Source organism: Schistocerca piceifrons, chromosome 1, assembly GCF_021461385.2.
Source record: "Schistocerca piceifrons isolate TAMUIC-IGC-003096 chromosome 1, iqSchPice1.1, whole genome shotgun sequence".
NCBI classification, from domain to species: Eukaryota; Metazoa; Arthropoda; class Insecta; order Orthoptera; family Acrididae; genus Schistocerca; species Schistocerca piceifrons.
The window spans coordinates 706,858,665-706,878,698 of NC_060138.1; the positions used below are offsets into that span (position 1 = coordinate 706,858,665).

General features: G+C 37.0%; 1 protein-coding gene across 1 annotated transcript in view; it reads left to right on the plus strand.

Annotated features, from left to right (window-relative positions):
- LOC124710724 (carnitine O-palmitoyltransferase 1, liver isoform-like) overlaps positions 1 to 20,034 on the plus strand; it is a 210,599-nt gene that overhangs the window by 182,315 nt on the left and 8,250 nt on the right. The window contains exons 12-14 of the mRNA XM_047240949.1: positions 3,503 to 3,617; positions 3,697 to 3,831; positions 5,611 to 5,745. Of these exons, the coding sequence (XP_047096905.1) occupies positions 3,503 to 3,617; positions 3,697 to 3,831; positions 5,611 to 5,745 (385 nt within the window). The remainder of the gene's footprint in view (positions 1 to 3,502; positions 3,618 to 3,696; positions 3,832 to 5,610; positions 5,746 to 20,034) is intronic.

Sequence of the window (20,034 nt, forward strand, 5' to 3'; positions counted from 1 at the left end):
GAGAAAAACAGTCCTATTGCCAGTCTGTATTCTCTTTACTTCTACCATTGTCAGTTATTTTGCTATCCAAATAGCAAAACTAACTACTGTCTTTATTGTCTGACTTCCTAAACTGATCCGTGTAACATTACTTGGCCTAATTTGACCACACTTATCACCCTCATTTTAATTTTATTTATGTTCATCTTATAACTTAATCTCAAGACAATACCTATTCAGTTCAAGAGGCCTGTCAGATCTATATCACTGGACTCTTTTGTGGTGGCTTATCTAAATAAAATCTTCTCAATTTTCAAGCTGCATCACTTTAACTAAATTACTCGAGCCTTCAACAGCTGTCTGCACTGTTGTCATCAGGAGCAAAAACCGCTGACTGCCAGGGGATGGCATGGTGTTCCACTTATAAAGGCACAATTGCACCATCTGGAACCTTCCAGAGAGGACCAAAGCGATGCATGTACAAGGAGGCAAGTTGGGCAGCTCATAGCAGTACTGGCACACTGCAGGAACAAATGATGTCAGGTTGTGTGAAAGGTCAGGGCCACTTTTAAAACTGCTGCACCACCTCTCAACAAGCAATTGTCATGCAAAAAAAGCCATAAGTACCACCAATTAATGCTTCTGTAGTTAATAGTAAGGAATCCAGCATCATCTTCCATGTGCAATGAATATGACTCACACTAGTGGAGATATATAATGAAAGGTTTGATAATCATGTCCCTACCAATTTCTCCTTGTTGATCTTCATCCACCAGCATTCTGCTTGTCTTATGAGTTGGGGGCATGGGAAAAGGGACAAGGTGGGTATGAGACATGCCAACAGAAATTGAGGTCATGAGGCTTGGGAGTATGAAAGATCATTATAAGGACAAATCCCATCTACAGAACTCAGAGAAAACTAGTTTGGAGGGAGGGGAGAGGGGGAAGAGAATAATACTCCATACAGATAAAGGTTCAACCAATGTTGTGAAGAACTGCAGTGATTACATGACAAGTGGTGCCTGGCGAGAGTCTGACTCTGCCATGTATAAGCCCTGCCAAAGTTATCCCAAACCATAAGTCTGGCATAACCTCCAATCCCTACTCAGATTCCCAGGAACATGCTAGAACCTCTTCCCTGAATCCATCTCCTTCATCTCTTTTCCTAAAATCTATAAACCTAACGATCATGAATGCACCATTGTAGATGATTACTGCACTATCAGAGAAAGAATCATGGGTTTACATCATCAACTACTCCAACCCACTGCCTGCAGCATAAGTTCCTATATACAGGACACCATAATCCATTTACTTCATCCGCACCCCCCCCCCCCCCCCCCCCCCCCCCCCCCCCAAACCATCCAGATACTTGCTTGTCACTGATGACACAAGCTCCCAGTGTGCACTGATACCTCACATACTCATGGCCTTGCTGCCACTGAGCACTACCTCATCTAACACCTCTTGCCTCCAAACCACCAATTCATGCCTTATACAAATGATTGACTACTTGCAACTGCTTCTGCAGCAATGGGAAGATTTACAAATAAAGCCATAAAAGGCTATGCTTACTACATTAGGAAACAAAAATATTTCGTTTCTATTTGACTGAAATTTAATCCATGTACAGAAATTGGAAATGAATTAAAAATTTTTTTCAAACATTTTAATGCTCTGTAACTTGAGCTCAGTATATTTAATTTAAATCATTGTTACAGAGAACCCTTCATTATTGCATGGCAACCTGATGTGCCTACAGATTTGTGGACTGTCTAAAGAAAGCCTTTCTAGTCGCCCAAGATCCTAAACAGCTCTGCTGATCCAGGTTAATTGATGATATCTTCACAATATGTCTCCAGGTCTGGGACACTTTATCCTAAACCTCCGTGACCTTAACACCTCCTCTTCTATTTGTTTCATCTGTCCCTTTCCAATTTAGCACATCATCTTCGTGAATATGAACCTAAACGCTCTGATGTATCTGTGAAAACTTCTATCCCAATAAAGCCTACCAACCATGAACAGCACGGCCACTTAAATAGCTGCCATCCCATTCACACTAAAAAGTCTCTCCTGCATAGTCTAGCCATCTGTGAATGTACATCTGCACTGATGAGTAGCTCCCAGCTCAGTACAATGAAGTCTTGCTAAAGGCTTCGCAGACAGTTTCTACCCTCCAAACATTGTCCATAAACAGATCACCATATCCACAAATGTCTCTAATTTTCCAACTATCCCTATGGATCAGCTATAAGTGAGCAGAATGTCCATTACCCAGTAACACTCTGGATGGTAACAACTTAACTACATCCTCCACCAGGGCTTCTACTACCTTACCTCATACCCTAAAATGAAGAATCTTTCAGGTTCTTCTTGTATCTCCCAAAAAGGTATTATGATATCCACGCAGTCTATGAAATTTCCTCATCCATTCTTATGCTACCGCTACTTCTGACTCCTTGCCACAAAGGTCATATCCCTGTGGAAGGCCTAGCTGCAGGACTGTCCTATGCACTCTGAGAACATTCTATTCCAGTCCTGTCATGAGCAGGTCGTACTCTGTCAAAGGCTGTTCCACCTGTGGAAGCAGTCATGCCATATACCAACTCTGCTGTAAGTTGTGTGTAGCCCTTTTTGTGGATATGCTACTTACCAGCTGTCCACCTGAATGAATATTCAATACTATGGTGAAAAGTAAAGACAATCACCCAGTGGGAGAACATGCTGTTGAGGTCAACTTCCATGCCTTCCTAGTGCCTGCTTAGTAACAGAAGCCAGTTATACCCCCTCCCTACCCCTTTTACAACTTTATCTTCTCTGAATGATGTATATAGATAGGAATTATCCTTACAACACATCCTTCTATACTGCAATCCTCCTGGATTCAACCTCAGTTGGCCCCAGTTCCAAAACCACCTCCACCCCTGTCATGTCTTCCTCTTCACTCCATCAATCTATGACCACAGTGTTATTTTTGTAATCTCTCCCACTTCCCCTGTCCTGTATCCACCCACCTCTCCCAACCCACTCCTCCACTTTATAATGTCACTTGCAACTTCTACTGGCTATGACAGGGTGAGCTCAGTAGTGCCACAGTCCAGTTTGTTTTCTACTTCTCCCTACCAGCAATCATCCTATCTCTCCTCTGTCCCTCTCCTTGTTCCTCTCATTAATCAAGGTAACCGCTCATCCTCAACAGGTTACAACACTGGTTACTCAGTTAGCTTCAGGAAAATATGTCTTTCACAAGCTTAGAAATGGTTTCAGTCTTGTTTATGTGCATGTTGGCCACTACATGTCTCAACTATATTGTGAATTGTTACCCTCACTCCTTCCATTGTTTTTGTCTTATACACACACATATATTAGCTGAAAGGTTAGGAGACTACTGTCTTTGTATGTATATTGAATGTAATTCTGGATTTTTCACCTATACATTTTGCTTTGTTGGCAAGGGACAGAAAATGTGACATTATTATATCGCTAATACTAAAAAATGATAAAGAATTATTTCTCACAGTTATACTGCTGATGGGCATGCTTATGGTACTCCAGAAGTGACACCTCCAGCACCAATTAGGCTGCAATGGGATTTGAAACCAGATTGTATTGAGGCCATTGACACCTCATATAAAGTGAGTATAGATTATTCAAATCACTTATGTTGTTTACTTTATTAGCACAAATATGTTGATACTTTTGTCATTTCAACAGGTTGTCAGTGAACTTATCAGTGACCTCGATATGCATCTTCTTGTGCATGATGCATATGGAAAAGGTTTTATAAAGGAATGCCGTCTCAGCCCTGATGCATTTATTCAAATGGCCATCCAATTGGCTTATTACAGGGTATGATAAGTGCTGCATTGCTAACACCAGCTAAATAATTAATCTAAAGTAGTAGTTATCTTTTTTTATTTATTGTCTATATGGTGTGTTCCATAAGGAAAGGTCAATTGTGATCACAGAAATGACCATGATCTGTTTCAAATATTTTGCAAGAGAAACCTCTGTAGTTATTTATTATGAACTGATTTTATTTTTTATTTCATGCATTATGTATTAGGTTACAAATGTAGAACTATTTATAACACAATTTCAACACTTATCAATAAATTTAAATGAATTTGTGATTAAGAAGTTCACTGTCATCTTCAGTGCACTTTTGGAATCTCAGGAGAATAGATTCCATTGCTTGGTTTCATAGTAAAACAATAGCACCATAAATTGTCCCTAATTATGATCTTGAAAAAAATTCTGGAGTAGTTTGGAGCTGTTCTTTCAAAATATAGCATGCTTCAACCTGACATTCATTGTGTTGGTTGGTCAGAATCCAAGGCACAAATCTGACAGTGGCCCTTCTCACTCTCAAATCATCTGTTAAAGCTTTGGAAGCTAAGACAATCCAGTTAACTTCCCCTTGTGTCCACTGAGCTGTCATTGGTCTTCAAGCACAGTTTCACACGGGTTCTTGGAGTTTTTATTTGTTTGAGTAGTTGACAAGAAAAGCACTTATACATAACATCATCTTTATAAGCTGTTTTCAATGTCACAACAGTTTTTGTGGCAGTTTTCCTGAGCAGGAAGCAAAATTTCACAGCCAAGCATTCTTACTTACACACTCCATCATAAAAGATAAAACAAGGACAGCAAAACAGTTGTGATGAAAACAATTCACTATGAACTGACAAAATATTCCTGGCCAAGGCTGGAAGCAGGACTGAACTTGCAAAGAGTTCTGTGACACAATCCTAGCAAGAAAAATGTGTACTATGCAAGTTTTTTCAAGGTCAGAATTATTCCAGGAGCTTTTCGGTTCCTCCGTGCATATTTAGAATGTACCTTAAGCTATTTTTCTACATATCACTACTGTAATTGACATGCATCATAAGCCAGAGTATGTTTCATATTCCAGTACTGCAGAAATGTTTTACTTACCTGCTCAATCACTCTAACATTGATTTGTGAACTGTGATGTCCTGTGTAAAAGCCCTACTTTCCCAGCTTCACAAACAAGTAAAAGTCTTTTGAAATGAAGAAGGTGCCAGAATTCAAATAGTTCTTATGGGGTAAGAATTTTGAGTGCATTAAATAGTATCTCCAAACTGCACTGCATACTTTGTTTTGATTAGCCAAATCTCACAGAAAATGTCAGCATTAATAGTGTGTACTTAAAAATGTGATGTGAAGTGATCCTTCCATGTGCAAAAATAAGTTTGCCTGCTGTGTGAAGCTGAATTTTTGTCTTTTATGGTGAGTATCTGGAATGTCATTCCAGTGACTGACACTTATTCTCAGTTGCACAGGGAACTAATCAAATTTTAACGTTTGCTTACACTAGTGTATAATGAATTGCAGCATGAATTTCATACTTGGAATGTGAAATTATCACAATCATTATAAATTCTTTTTTGAGGACAGCTCTGTTTCAATTGAGGTCTGATGTATTGTAGCATGTACAGAGAATAAAATAATTAAAAAACCATCAATTAAGAGAAAATAATTATAACTGCATTTATATTAGGTTTGTACTTTTATTTCTGGTTAACTTTAACAATAATTACATAAATGTAATATATAACAAACAGTTGCTGACAATAAAAATTAACTAGAATATTTTTCTTGCAGGACATTGGGAAATTTACTCTTACGTATGAAGCATCAATGACACGGCTGTACCTGAAGGGTCGAACTGAGACTGTTCGCTCATGCACAACTGAATCAGTAGAATGGGTGAAATCAATGATGAATCCTAATTCCTCTGTAAGTTAAATTCACCTTGAGAACTACTTGAACTGCACAATATTATAATTTAAAACCATGAAGAGATTGAATGGCTGAGCAGTATTTACCTTCACTGAGTGAAATTGAAATGCTATTGATGTAACAGTATTAAAAAAAAACTGTGCTAAATCTTTGCCTCTCCTTTTACTCTCAACAGGTGGGCTCCTTTCATCTAGGGGTCTGAGTGACCTGCTCCTCCTGTGTAAACTTTCACAGTCTATCTCTCTTTCGCCTCTAGTGAAAGTGCTAATAGTTGTGAAGGCTAGGACAGTTATCTGTAATTTTGTACCGCAATTTTGCTCCTGTAGATAGGTACTGGTCAGTGATCTTGTCTCCAGTTTTCTCACATGAATTTTCTATTAGATACAGTATCAACATTTACAGTTTTATGAAATGAGTCAGTTTTATAGTTGAATAAACAAGGTAAATACTTAACAGTTTAAAGTATTATAAGTTTATTTTATTATGGACTTGAAACAGGTAGTAGAAGTAGATAGTAAACATAAATAAGTGTTTCAAACAGAGTTCCATGTAATGGACAGCTTTTAGGTCACAAATATGTGGACAAGCACTATGGTATAAGATATGTACGGTTGAATAACTGGTGACATTGCGTAATCTAGATATGACAAACTTACCAGAGAAATTTCAACACTGGTGACATCACTTTCTATGCATGTTTCCCACCCAATTTAATTCTTAATTAATATAATATTTGGTTACCAACAACAGTACTGAGATCTAACAATTCTACATGTAACTCATGACTTGAATGTTCAAAACTTGTGATTTATCAGCTGGAATCTGACCCACAATGCATTATAGAGCAAGGACCTTGTCTCTCATGATTATGTCTATATCTATACTGTATAATCTTGAGCAATTATTACCTGTAAGCTAACAGTGCATTGTGACACAGGAAACGCTAGTAGGCCTACTGCAGACATGCAACAAAAGTTTTAAATTCCACACAGTTCATTTCTCAAATGTGAAATGTGATTTATTCAACTCATTACAAACAGTTTTCATATAATTTGATTTATTGTATAGGAGATGTGTCATGTTTTATGATAAGAACATTATCAGAAGAACTGCAAATGCTTATGTTATTTTATATACATTTCAGACATACAGCTACACAGATTAATACTTGTTATAGTTTTCAGCATGGCTTTCCTGAATACAGCTTTATAGCTTCATAACAAAATAAGGATTTCTGTTTGATTTCAGCTCATTGTAGAGCTGTCTGTTTCCAGCATTGGAGATTTTCATTCCTAGTGTAATGCACTTAAGTTTACTGATTAGATTCTTATGCCAATTTATGGCAAGAAAATATTCATTGAATACGTGTACAAAACAATTTAACAGCTTGTCATAGTTTCTGTTGCTGGGACTGTAGTGCCATAATGGCTGGGTTACAAAATTTAGTTTTGCAGAAAAGTCTATTTTACTTTTGGTGAATGTTTTGGAAGCTTTTCTTTATCTGCTTTCAGGAGCTCAATAAACAGGGTTGATTGATATGAAATCTCTAGTTCTAAGCAGTACTTATGTGGATTTTCAAACTGATAGTTTTTAATAATATTATCAATACAGGTCACTGACATGCTTGTGATATTCTTGAGTACTGCTGAAGTTGCTAGAGAAAGCAGTTAACAAGAAACATGTTATTTGAACCAAGCCACTGCTTTCAACAAACACATTTAAGTTGAAGCCTGCTGTGATCTCAACTTTTTTCCTTACTTTCTTCCTGAAGTTTTCTAACATTCATTGGAATTTTAGATAAGAACACTTCTGTTACAGCACATCCAGGAATTCTATAGGTTGCTATCACTGTATTCAGATCAGTTAACTCCATAGAGTAACCCTCAAACACACTCTCTTCATTTAAATAATTAAAATTTTCTCTTACTTCATAACTTCGAAAGAATCAACAACAATTCAGGAGCCCCCATGAGATTTACAATATTTCTTGTACAAAAGCTGATAGCTACGTCATAACTGTTAACAGTGTTTAAAACTTTTATAGAATCTTTTGTTAACTGTTGCTCAGGCAGATTATTTTGATATTTATGCATCCTCAGAGTAGAATTTTGAGTTCATCAATATTAGAATATTTATATATGCTAGTTGTGCTGCAAAGAACATGTCTGTTGTTGACTGTGAATTGATGTGAGTGCTTCCTTTGATATTTATACTTTTTATTTTCAGTGTTTGTATTTCATTTATCACCCCTATCTGAATTATATCAGTGTCCATTACTTTAGGATTTTACGCAAGTCTCTAAAAATTTTAATGAAGATCATAGAGCCTAACCTATTGAGGTATAGTACAGTTTTCCCCAGACATTTGTCATTCAGAAACTTCTTTGGGTCTTTGAATACTGCCCCATACCTTTCACAGTGTTCGCTAACAACACTTACTGCTGTTTTGTAATGCTGCTAATTACCAGCCTGGAGGTTGTGTAAACAGATTTTATCAATCCAGGCAGATTTCATGTCTTACTTATGATTTATTCCTCACTGTTGATGTGGATAGAATTTGTACCCACGTGGATTAAAACACTTTTGTAATTATCTATTTATTTATATAGTGCCCATATTATCATATTCATGTTATTGGACTTGTCAAAGAACAGAACAGTATAAAATATTACATATTTACATCATGTACAAAATCTTATCATTGGCATCAACACATCTTTATAACAAAAACATTATTCTGATTACGTACATACAGATAGAAGAAAAGCTTGTGAAACCCCTTGGTTGATTTCACTAAAGCTATTAAATACCAGTACTTTAGTTAACTAGGCATTGTAACATACAGCACAAAAGCTAGGTGCATAATTACATACATACATACATGGATGAAAGAAGTTTGGTTTTATCTAGGCATGGTTGATAATTATGAATTTTTGTTTAGAGAGTTATGAAGTAGATCTACAGATTTGAGCAAAATTCCAGTTATTCATTAATGCTGCAGAAGCTGTTGTTTATTAGTAGATTTTAAGTTCTTTTTTGAATGTATTACTGTCTGGTATTTTTTGACGCTATCTGGCTATGCAGTGTACAGAATGTTTGGTTTGTAAACAGCACTGTCCAGATAGTTTGATTTTCTCTGCACATCCCTATGATAATCATTCCTGTTCCTTGTTTGATAATGGTGGATCTCACTATTCAAAGGTCCTTTCAGTTTCATTATCATTTTTGGCTGTGTTGCTTTTCTGACTCAGCTCATTTTTAAAATTTTTGTTTATCTGATAGGATTGAATCCTAGGTCAAACATCAGTCATATAGTCTGGGCAGTGATTTGTTTTAACATAGAATAACCTATTAAAATTGTTTCTGTCATCTCCTTTTCTGTATCACCTACTTGTTTGGCCTTTTTGCTATAGGTAACCATTTAGCAGATTTGTATTTTTCGCTTGCTATTCCACTGACGGAGTTCTCTGTAATATTTTTCATTTTATTACACATGTGCAAATACCATAGAATAACCTATTAAAAGGAAATTGTTTCTGTCATCTCCTTTTTTTGTATCACCTACATGTTTGGCCTTTTTGCTATAAGTAACCATTTAGCACATTTGTATTTATCACTTGCTATTCCATTGATGGAGTTCTCTGTAATATTTTTCATTTTATCACATATGTGCAAATACCATTTAATTTGTTTAGTGTTTACTTGTTTTTGTGTTGAAATGTCTCTTTTCAGTGTTTCAATGTCATTGTGAAGCAATTTATTAATTTCTTCTCTTGAGTTCACTGTCCTTAGAAGTTCCAACATTTCAATATGTGAAAAAATATGATTATGACTGTGGTAAATCATCTTTTATGAGTTTTAAATTCACTTCCACTCACTTTTCATGTTGCCAGCAATTAAACTTAACACAAAACATACCTTTCTCGATGCATTTGGAACAATCCATACATGCAAACTATTCAATTTAACCTTTGTGAAGATTGAAGTGTGTAGGTACACTCTTCTATTGATGTGTTGTTACACTCTTCTATTGGCAACAGCTTGCATCAGTGTTATCACATATGAAAACATGTTGCTATGTAACTTCAGCCAAAAAAATACCCATGTTTATCTTTCAACCATTTGTGCTAACTGCAGTGATGGAAATGTGTGGTGAATTCCTATGGGACTAAACTGATGAGGTCATCAGTCCCTAGGTTTACACACTACTTAATAGTAGTAGTAGTAGCAGCTTTAAACATCTGTAGATCTCTTTTTACAAGGATATAGGACATGTCAAAGTATTTACAAGTTTAGACCAATTTAAAGTTAGCTAATTCATATACACATATATTTACAGACTTCTAATTAGAGACAATCATTAGATTTACTCCTGGTCTACAATACTTTTTTTTACAAATAACTTATTAAATAATGTAATCCCACACTGTTCACTAATATCCCACTATCAGTCACTGCACACACTATACACACATTGTTTCATAACACTACACACACACACACACACACACACACACACACACACACTGGTGATCTCTGGGCCATTTTCTGTACTGCAACTTCCCATTTGCTATCTTGAAAAACTGAGTCACCATCCCTCTATAATGAGCAAGTTGTTGAGCTAAGGAAGAGGAAGAGATGTTAGTATTGTGCTATACATAGCTTGGGAGTAAGTATTTCTAGAAAGGAAAAACGAAGGAAAAAACATAATGTGAAGGTGTTATGTGGAATGTTGGATGTTTTATAATCATTACTATTATTATTATTACTTATTTATGTAACATTTTTTTTATCAAACCCCTACTCTGTTTTGTCTAAGTAATCCTTCAATGTATAAAATATATTGCACAACAGGCACTTTCAGCTGCCTGTTTAAACAAGTGTATTTTTGCAATTTCTTTAATCTCTTTTGGTAATTTATTGTACAGTTTTATTCCTTGGTAGAAAACACTGTTTTGAGTCTTATGTTTCTTTTTTCTTGGTAAATGTAAGTTGAGTCTATCTCTTGTTGCATGGTCATGGACAGAGCTGTTTGTGCAGTATATACCAATGTTTTTTTTTTTGTTTGTGTACAACTGACTGGTAAATGTATTCACATGGAGCAGTTAAAATCCCCGGTGTTTTGAACAGATCTTTACAATGAGCTCAACTACTATTTTTGGTTATTATTCTTATGGCTCTTTTCCTGAAAATTGTGTTCATATTTTATGTGTTTGTTACCCAAAAAAGAATGCCTTAGCTAAGAATTGAGTGCACGTATGAATAATATGTAACTAAAAGACACTGCATGTTACACACTGATGATAGGATTCTAAGGGCATAACATGCTGGTGACATTCTGTTTGCAAGTACCTTTGCGTGTTCACACAACTTCAACTGAGAATCAATATTCATCCCTAGAAATTATGCATTAGGTACACAGTCTATAGAGGTGCTCTACAGAGGTGCCATCTATATTTAATTTATGATTGTCATTTTTCCTCTTCAAACTGAAATTCATGAAACTCCCTGGCAGATTAAAACTGTGTGCCCGACCGAGACTCGAACTCGGGACCTTTGCCTTTCGCGGGCAAGTGCTCTACCATCTGAGCTACCGAAGCACGACTCTCGCCCGGTACTCACAGCTTTACTTCTGCCAGTACCTCGTCTCCTACCTTCCAAACTTTACAGAAGCACTTGCCCGCGAAAGGCAAAGGTCCCGAGTTCGAGTCTCGGTCGGGCACACAGTTTTAATCTGCCAGGGAGTTTCATATCAGCGCACACTCCGCTGCAGAGTGAAAATCTCATTCTGGAAACATCCCCCAGGCTGTGGCTAAGCCATGTCCCCGCAATATCCTTTCTTTCAGGAGTGCTAGTTCTGCAAGGTCCGCAGGAGAGCTTCTGTAAAGTTTGGAAGGTAGGAGACGAGGTACTGGCAGAAGTAAAGCTGTGAGTACCGGGCGAGAGTCGTGCTTCGGTAGCTCAGTTGGTAGAGCACTTGCCCGCGAAAGGCAAAGGTCCCGAGTTCGAGTCTCGGTCGGGCACACAGTTTTAATCTGCCAGGGAGTTTCATATCAGCGCACACTCCGCTGCAGAGTGAAAATCTCATTCTGGAAACATCCCCCAGGCTGTGGCTAAGCCATGTCCCCGCAATATCCTTTCTTTCAGGAGTGCTAGTTCTGCAAGGTCCGCAGGAGAGCTTCTGTAAAGTTTGGAAGGTAGGAGACGAGGTACTGGCAGAAGTAAAGCTGTGAGTACCGGGCGAGAGTCGTGCTTCGGTAGCTCAGTTGGTAGAGCACTTGCCCGCGAAAGGCAAAGGTCCCGAGTTCGAGTCTCGGTCGGGCACACAGTTTTAATCTGCCAGGGAGTTTCATATCAGCGCACACTCCGCTGCAGAGTGAAAATCTCATTCTGGAAACATCCCCCAGGCTGTGGCTAAGCCATGTCCCCGCAATATCCTTTCTTTCAGGAGTGCTAGTTCTGCAAGGTCCGCAGGAGAGCTTCTGTAAAGTTTGGAAGGTAGGAGACGAGGTACTGGCAGAAGTAAAGCTGTGAGTACCGGGCGAGAGTCGTGCTTCGGTAGCTCAGTTGGTAGAGCACTTGCCCGCGAAAGGCAAAGGTCCCGAGTTCGAGTCTCGGTCGGGCACACAGTTTTAATCTGCCAGGGAGTTTCATATCAGCGCACACTCCGCTGCAGAGTGAAAATCTCATTCTGAAATTCATGACATTAGTTTTCTTTATGTTCAGTGTCACTTTATTGCTTGTTGACCAATCATAAACTTCCTTGAGAGTTTCATTTGCTTTCTTGGCAAGGAGTTCTCTTGTTTTTTCAGTGACTGTAACATTTCTGTCATCAGTGAAGAGAATTTTTTCACCATGAGTAACAATACTGGGAAAGTCATTCATGTATATCAGGATAGAATTGGTCCTAATATGCCACCTTGCAGAACCCCTATATTAATGTATTTTGGTTCTGATAAGTGTTTAACTAAATGTTTAGATCTATTTGAAGTATGTGTTGTCTCTACTCTTTGTACCCTGTCTGCTAGGTATGATCGAAACCAGTCATTAGCTACCCCTCTTATTCCTAATGCTTCTAATTTATTTAGTAGCATCTTGTGGTTGACTGTATCAAATGCCTTAGAAAGATCCAAAAATATGTCTGTGACACACTCATCTTTATCAAGAGCATCAAGTACAACTTTTGTGAATTCTACTATGGCTGACTTCGCATTTTTGCCACTTCGGAAACTAATCTGTGATTCACTTAAAAGATTGTATTTATTCAGGTAATTCATTAATCTGTCTTTCATAATTGTTTCTATTATTTTTGAGAATTTTGACAGCAGGGAAATGGGCTGGTAATTTTCTATGTCTTCTGCATTACCTTACTTAAGCAAAGGTACAACTCTTGCCTGTTTTAACTGCTCTGGAAATGTCCCTGATGTGAAGAATTCATTTATTATATTTGTTAATGGGCCTTGTATAATCCCTATGCGATGTTTCAGTACACACATTGGTACTTCATCTAAGCTTACTAACTTCTTATTTTTTAGTTTTTTAACAGTTTTATTGACTTCATTCTCTGTGGTTTGAAGTGACATCATTTTATTTAGTGCAACATTATTTACAAGTATTATATTTGTTTTGGGAATTTTTGCTGTAACTTCTCTGCAATACTTGAAAAATGCCCATTAACATAGTTTGTTAAGTGTTGTGGATCATTTATTACCTTAACCCCCTCCCTTAGCAGTATGTTATATGTTATTCTGCGTTTGTTTGCCTCCCCCCGTTTCTTTTTTATAACATCCCAGACTGCTTTGCTTTTATTCTCTGCATTATATGTTATTTTGTCATTATTTGACCTTTTTGCAGCAACCAGCACTTTCCTATAGATCTTTTTGTATTTATGATAGAAATTTAAGAATTCTGGATCATTGTGAATCTTTTTCATGGAACTGAAGTGTTTAAGTGTTTTGGAGGAATTCTTAATACCTGCTGTTATCCATCTGTTTTTGTGAGATGTTGATACAACATGCATACTTTTGGAAATGCCTTTTCAAAGTTCTTTTTAAACAATGTGGAGAATTTAGAGAATTTCATATTCACATTTGTTTCCTTATATACTTCATCCCAGCTTTGTTTTCTAGTTCTTTTGAAAAATCTTTTATTTTGATTTCTTATAGATGTTGCTTATAGGCTTGTAGTTTAGGGAATGATTCAATGCCTGATTTTACTATTGTTATTTGACAGAGATGGTCTGATGGTGCAAGATCTTTTACAGCTACATCACATTTTTCCCTGTCCATATTTGTAGTCATATGGTCAATTACTGATGCAGTAATTGTAGTAACCCTTGTTGCACTATTGACCAATAGTTACATGCCAAACTTTGAAGGATGTTTATGAAGGTGCTGCTGGATTCATTTATGATATTAGTGTTGATGTTGATGTCCCCACACAGAATTATGTTGACCTTTGTACTTGAGACTTTATCTAGAATTTCTGTTAATTTATTGAAAAAATTGTCCATGCTACCACTGGGAGATCTATACACACACAAAATGATTAACTTCTGGGTGATATCAAGCCCTGTTAATTCAATAGCTGATATTTCAAAGTGTTTGTCTTCACTTACTGTACTGAGGTCATGTCTTGATTTGAACTGTGTTCCTTTTCTGATATAAATGCATGATCCTCCACCCCTTGAAGTAGTTCTGCAGTAAGAGTTTACTCTTTCATACAGTGATAATACTATATGTTGGATTTCTGTGTCTCTACACCAGTGCTCAGTAATACAAACTACAGTGCAGTTCAAAGATTGGAGCTCAACTGTGGCAAGTCACAAGGCACCTCAGACTGCGTGGCTGCAGTGACGAATTAGACAGATTCATGAGCTGCATAATTAGGCTATGATCTTTGTAATAACACTGAATTTTATCATGCACTAAAATAAAATAATTTCTTCAGAAGATATAGTGTAATGCACTCACCACATGCATAGATTATTAAACTGTGTGTTGATGTCTGTACACATGAAATGAAAATAATGGAGATATTCTACTAATTGGCATGTTACCACTTCTCCTTCACACTGTAAGATATAACTTATTGTCTAAGTGTACAGTAATATGAATGTAGACATTGGAACATCAGAGAATGGTGTCATAGCACAGTGAATGAATTACTACATTTTCAGTAGTAACTAATTGGGCCAACTCTAAAGTACAGTCCCTTGTGCAGTTCAGATAGATATAGTTTCGTGAAAGTTTGGCTGAAGTAGCTCTTAAGTAGCTCTTTTTTTTCACCTTCTCTCAGTGTGTAGAGTTCTTTTCTTTTTTCCAGTTTGTCCTCTGTTGCCTTAATCCATGTCCCACAGACAGCTGTCATGCACCCCTGATGTTTTCAATACAGTCCCAGAAAGATGCTGGTTTTTTTCCGAAATCAGTCTTAGACACATTTCATGTATAAGGGAGTGGAGTTAAAGAGAAGTCTTCAGACTGACCATATGCTTTCAAAATGTTCTCCATTCAGCAGAGCACAAGACCCACATCTCAGCCATCAAAGCTGTTGCTAACTGAATAAGTCGTACTGACTGAGTGTAATGTCTCTCTGCAGAACGTAGATATTTTGGACTTTGTCTCTCCATGAGCCTGTGGAAACTCTCTTGAGACTGAAGAGATGAAAATTGTTTTCATTTGTTGTTACCTCAGAAAGTCTGTCAAAATTGCATTAGAGAAGTGGACTTATAACATAGGTACAGCATACTCAAAGCTCAACATTTTCCATTAGTAAACTATTGCTGCAGACACTATTCCTGAGTCTGGTCATAGCAGCTGTTTTTTTTTTTTTTTTGCCGTACTGGTGGTGGCCTCCACATTCATTGTGGATACTAAATATGTGAAACTAAGTAGCACTGTCTTTAGAGAATGGATGTTAATGGCAAAGTATGAGTGGATGCAGGTCTGTGTCTTTCATCATTATGTTTCTTTTCTTTGCACTGATAGCAAGCTCAAACTCTCTACAGTCATTTGATAGGCAGTTAATCGCATGATAGAGCTGTAGTAAAGTGTGGACTGCCAAAACAGCACCATTAGCTTACAAGATGTTCATTTACAAGTACTATAGTCACTTTAGTTTTTGATTTAAGGCATACAGCATTGCAAAATCCCTTTACCACAGTTTCTAAAAGAATGCTTCAGAATAAGGGGAAGAATATATCAAAAAACATAGGAGACAGCATGCAGCTTTGTTCAATATCACACTTCACAGGAAAGACTTATTCTGCTTTTTTGTTAGGACATGATCTCATGGAATAAGATGATAGTGTCATACATTTCATCCCTTCATTCATTCACTCATACATTTATTATATTCTGTTGATCCTGTCAAGAAGGAGCACCTTCAGGAAGTGGAATGAGAGAAGATATCCATGAACAGAACATAAGGCAATTATAGAATCTTAACCTGTATGTAGCAATAATAATAAAGCATCACTATAACACTTGAAACTTCCTGGAAGATTAAGACCATGTGCCGGACTGAGACTTGAACTTAGGACCTTTGCCTTTGCTGGACAAGTGTTCTACTGACTGAGCTACCTAAGCACAACTCACAACCCTTCCTTGCAGTTTAATTCTACCAATACTTCATCTCTTGCCTTCCAAACTTCACAGAAGCTCTACTGCAAAACTTGCAAGACTAGCCCATTTGGAAGAAAGGACACTGCGGAGACGTAGCTCAGCCACAACCTAAGTGATGTTTCCAAAATGAAATTTTAACTCTGAAAGTTTTGCAGGAGAGCTTCTGTGAAGTTTGGAAGGTAGGAGATGAGATACTGGTGGAAGTAAAGTTGTGAGGACTGGCCCTGAGTCATACTTGGGTAGCTTAGTTGGTAGAGCACATGACCACCAAAGGCAAAGGTCCTAAGTTTTTGCCTTGGTCTGGCACACAGTTTTAACCTGCTAGGATGTTTCATACCAGCACACACTCCACAGTGAAAATTTCATTCTGGACTACAACTCTTAATGCTATTTACACTTATTCCAAGTAATTTTGCTCAAGTATTTATAAATTAAAAAGATAATGGCTAGGTACTAGCTGAAATCTGGATGTGCATAATAAAACCGGGGGAAAAAAAGGAAAGAAAAGGATGACTAATAGCTTTGCTCTATCATTTATAGATCACATAAGAGTTTCTGAGTGCATCCACTTTCCTAATGGAAAGTAACCTGATGATCGTATTGACAGGCTAATATTAACTTGTTTACAATGGCATATTTTACAGAAAATAGTTCTGTACATATGTAAATGTAGAATCCTTTGTATAGGACATTACTACATTCCTCACATTTTATATACTTGTTTAGTATTGATGATGAACATGACAGACAGAGGTCACATAAAAATATTAGAGGCACAGTTAATAAGTGGTTCTTTTCTTTGACAAAAGAGAAACTAAGACTGAATGCTAAACTTAAAAATGCAAAACAGTATTGACTGTGTAAATTACAATCAAAATACCAGTGAATTGTTAATTTTAGTCTCAAATCACATCTCAATCTGTATAATGCAGGTTCTTTTGTCATGTATGCAAGAATCAAATTCCTGAAAAAAACTTCAATGCCTATATTACTGACAGGGTAGGATGCACTAATAGCTTGTACTTGATTTAACTTGACAAGATTATTTCTTAAATTATTTCTGGGTGTCACAATATGATGACAGTATACTTACATCAATCAGTGTGAGTACCAGTCTTCATACAAGACAATAGCATGTTGAATCATGGTGCATAATTCCTTTTATAATTTATTCTGAAGCTATGAAGAAGAAAACAATGGGCAGCTATTTAAAACTTGCGTGCATTAGGCCTACACTTTGAAAAGTATCGATGTCAGTGACTCCTAGATACTAAGCAATTTCTCAATTTATTATTTATGTGATCACTAGAACACCATTAAAGATCAGTTAGTTTTTTGCTTCCTGAACCTAGATTAACAGATTTTTGTAAAGAAAGGGTGTATGTTTTTAATTCATTTTGAAATCCGCAATTTCTTGCTTTATGTTGGAGAGAAGGTTGTTGGGAACTTCTGCACCAGAGTACACACTGAGGAAAAGTCTACAGGAAAATTGTTTTTACATCTTGTTTGGTGATTGTGTAGGTCACAGTTCAGCTGAAACTGGTTTTTATCGTTAGCAGCAAAAACCATTAAGGAGTAAATGTATTGAGAATCAAGTGCTTGAATTCCAAGATCCAAAAAAAAAGGCTTTTGCAAGATGTACAGTCATCCACTTTACTCATATTATTACTGCACACTACTGATGAATGATGATATTATTTACTTTAAGTGCACTGCCCAAGAAGATATATCCATCAGATAACAGGGAGTGAAAACGTGCAAAATAACCCAGGTCCCTTGTTTTCATTTTACATAATTTGAGGCACTTCTTGAACATGCTGAACTAAGTTTCTTGATTAGTTTACCTGTGCCTTGGATAGACTTTTTTTTATTATTATCCAGTTGGACCCCAAGGAGCTTTACATAGAGTGTTTGATTTAGTGTTTGACCACCAATGTGTACTATTGGTACACAAACACATAATAATGTGTAATACTGGTATAGTAGGTAACGTTTGTTTGTCACAGTTGCACAATGTGCATCTTTGTGAGATAAAGACTTAAACTGTTTGCTGTGAAGCAGCTGCAGATCAGTTCAACTGTCATCTGTGTTTTCTGTTACGGCTTATTTTGGATTCTTGATTTGTATGCTTGTGTCATTAGCAAAGATTACCATTTTCAGAACAAATTTTAAAGTTTTGGGAAGATAATTTAATGGGTTAAGAACAAGAGTGGACCTAGTATGAATCTGCTACTGTAAGTCAGTTTCACGTCGGTGAGACAGTCTGTTGATGAGACCCTCTGCTTACTCTTCCAAATGTAAAACTTCATCCTGCAAGCACTGCCATTAATGCCATAAGACTATATTTTGCTAGAATATTCTAATACATACACTCAAAGGCTTTGGAAAGGTCATAAAGTATGCAAATAGGATATTTTTGTATTGTTTTGTTTTGATTAGCTCTACTGGGGCTGCATTCATGAGATCTTCTATTGATTTCTCAGTGAAAAAACCTTCTTGGAAGCCAAACTATTAGGCAGTTAACAAGTTCTGCTTAGTGAAATGAGTTAGAATTCTATCATTGGACACCTTCTGAAAAAGTTTTTAAAAGAGTGGGAGGAGTGAAATTGTAATAAAATATGGTCTTCTTATTTTGTGTTTTATAGATGGCTGTTACTATAGCAATTTAAGTATGTCAGGAAATATTCCCCAAGTCAGTGAGTAATTACAAAAATAATTTATAAGTGATTCTGTCAAATCAGCACAGGATTTTAATATTCTCCTTCAAACTCTGTCATACAGCAGGGTTAACACTTTTTGGTTACTTCAGAGGATTAGGAGGACATCCAGTCTTATGAAACCTATTCAAAAGCGTTTAGAACATAAATGACTGCATTAAAAAGATATCTATATTATTTGTGACAATTCTGAGGCTTACAAAGAGAGTTCATATACACATCTGCATATGGCTCTGGATAGGTGCTAGAGACAAGAGCGTACAAGAGCTTCAAAATGAATTGTGCAAAGGAGTAAAATCCCTTGATAGCTGTTGCACTTTCTACACTTTTGATTCTGATTTTAAAGAGTGTGTTCTGTGAAATGTAATCATCTTCCCAAGACAGGCAAATTACACGCAGATGCTAAAGCAAAGCAGTTTCTGCATTGTTTTATGATTTCAGAAGGGATGTTATCTTCACTTGGAGCCTTATTACTATGTACGGATTTGCTAAGTTCCTCTTCTGAGTATATTTCTTCTACAGCTGGCATGGGATGATCTATCCAACAAGCCTAGGTTGAGATATATGGAGATCCTGAGGTGCTCAGTCATTGGAATCTCCCCACTCGGCCTTCCTGATGTAAATGGAACCAGTACAGTCATAGGAATTCCCAAGAGTAGACATACATCTTCCAGCGGCCTTTTGAGATACACCCTAGACTTCCTGTAGAGTTTTACTCTTCATTCCTCCCAGACTTACCTCAAAGCACCTGCATTAGGGACATTGTTCATAACTGCCTGTAGCAGATACAAATGCAATTATTTCTATCATGGGTATATTCATTGAGTGTGGGCTGCCTCCCACTAGTATGGATACCATCTAGATCTTCACTAATAACCCTCAGCTGGGTTCCTTACCAGATGTTGCCCATTGGGTAAATGTGACCTGGAACTCAAATGGACTGTTGTA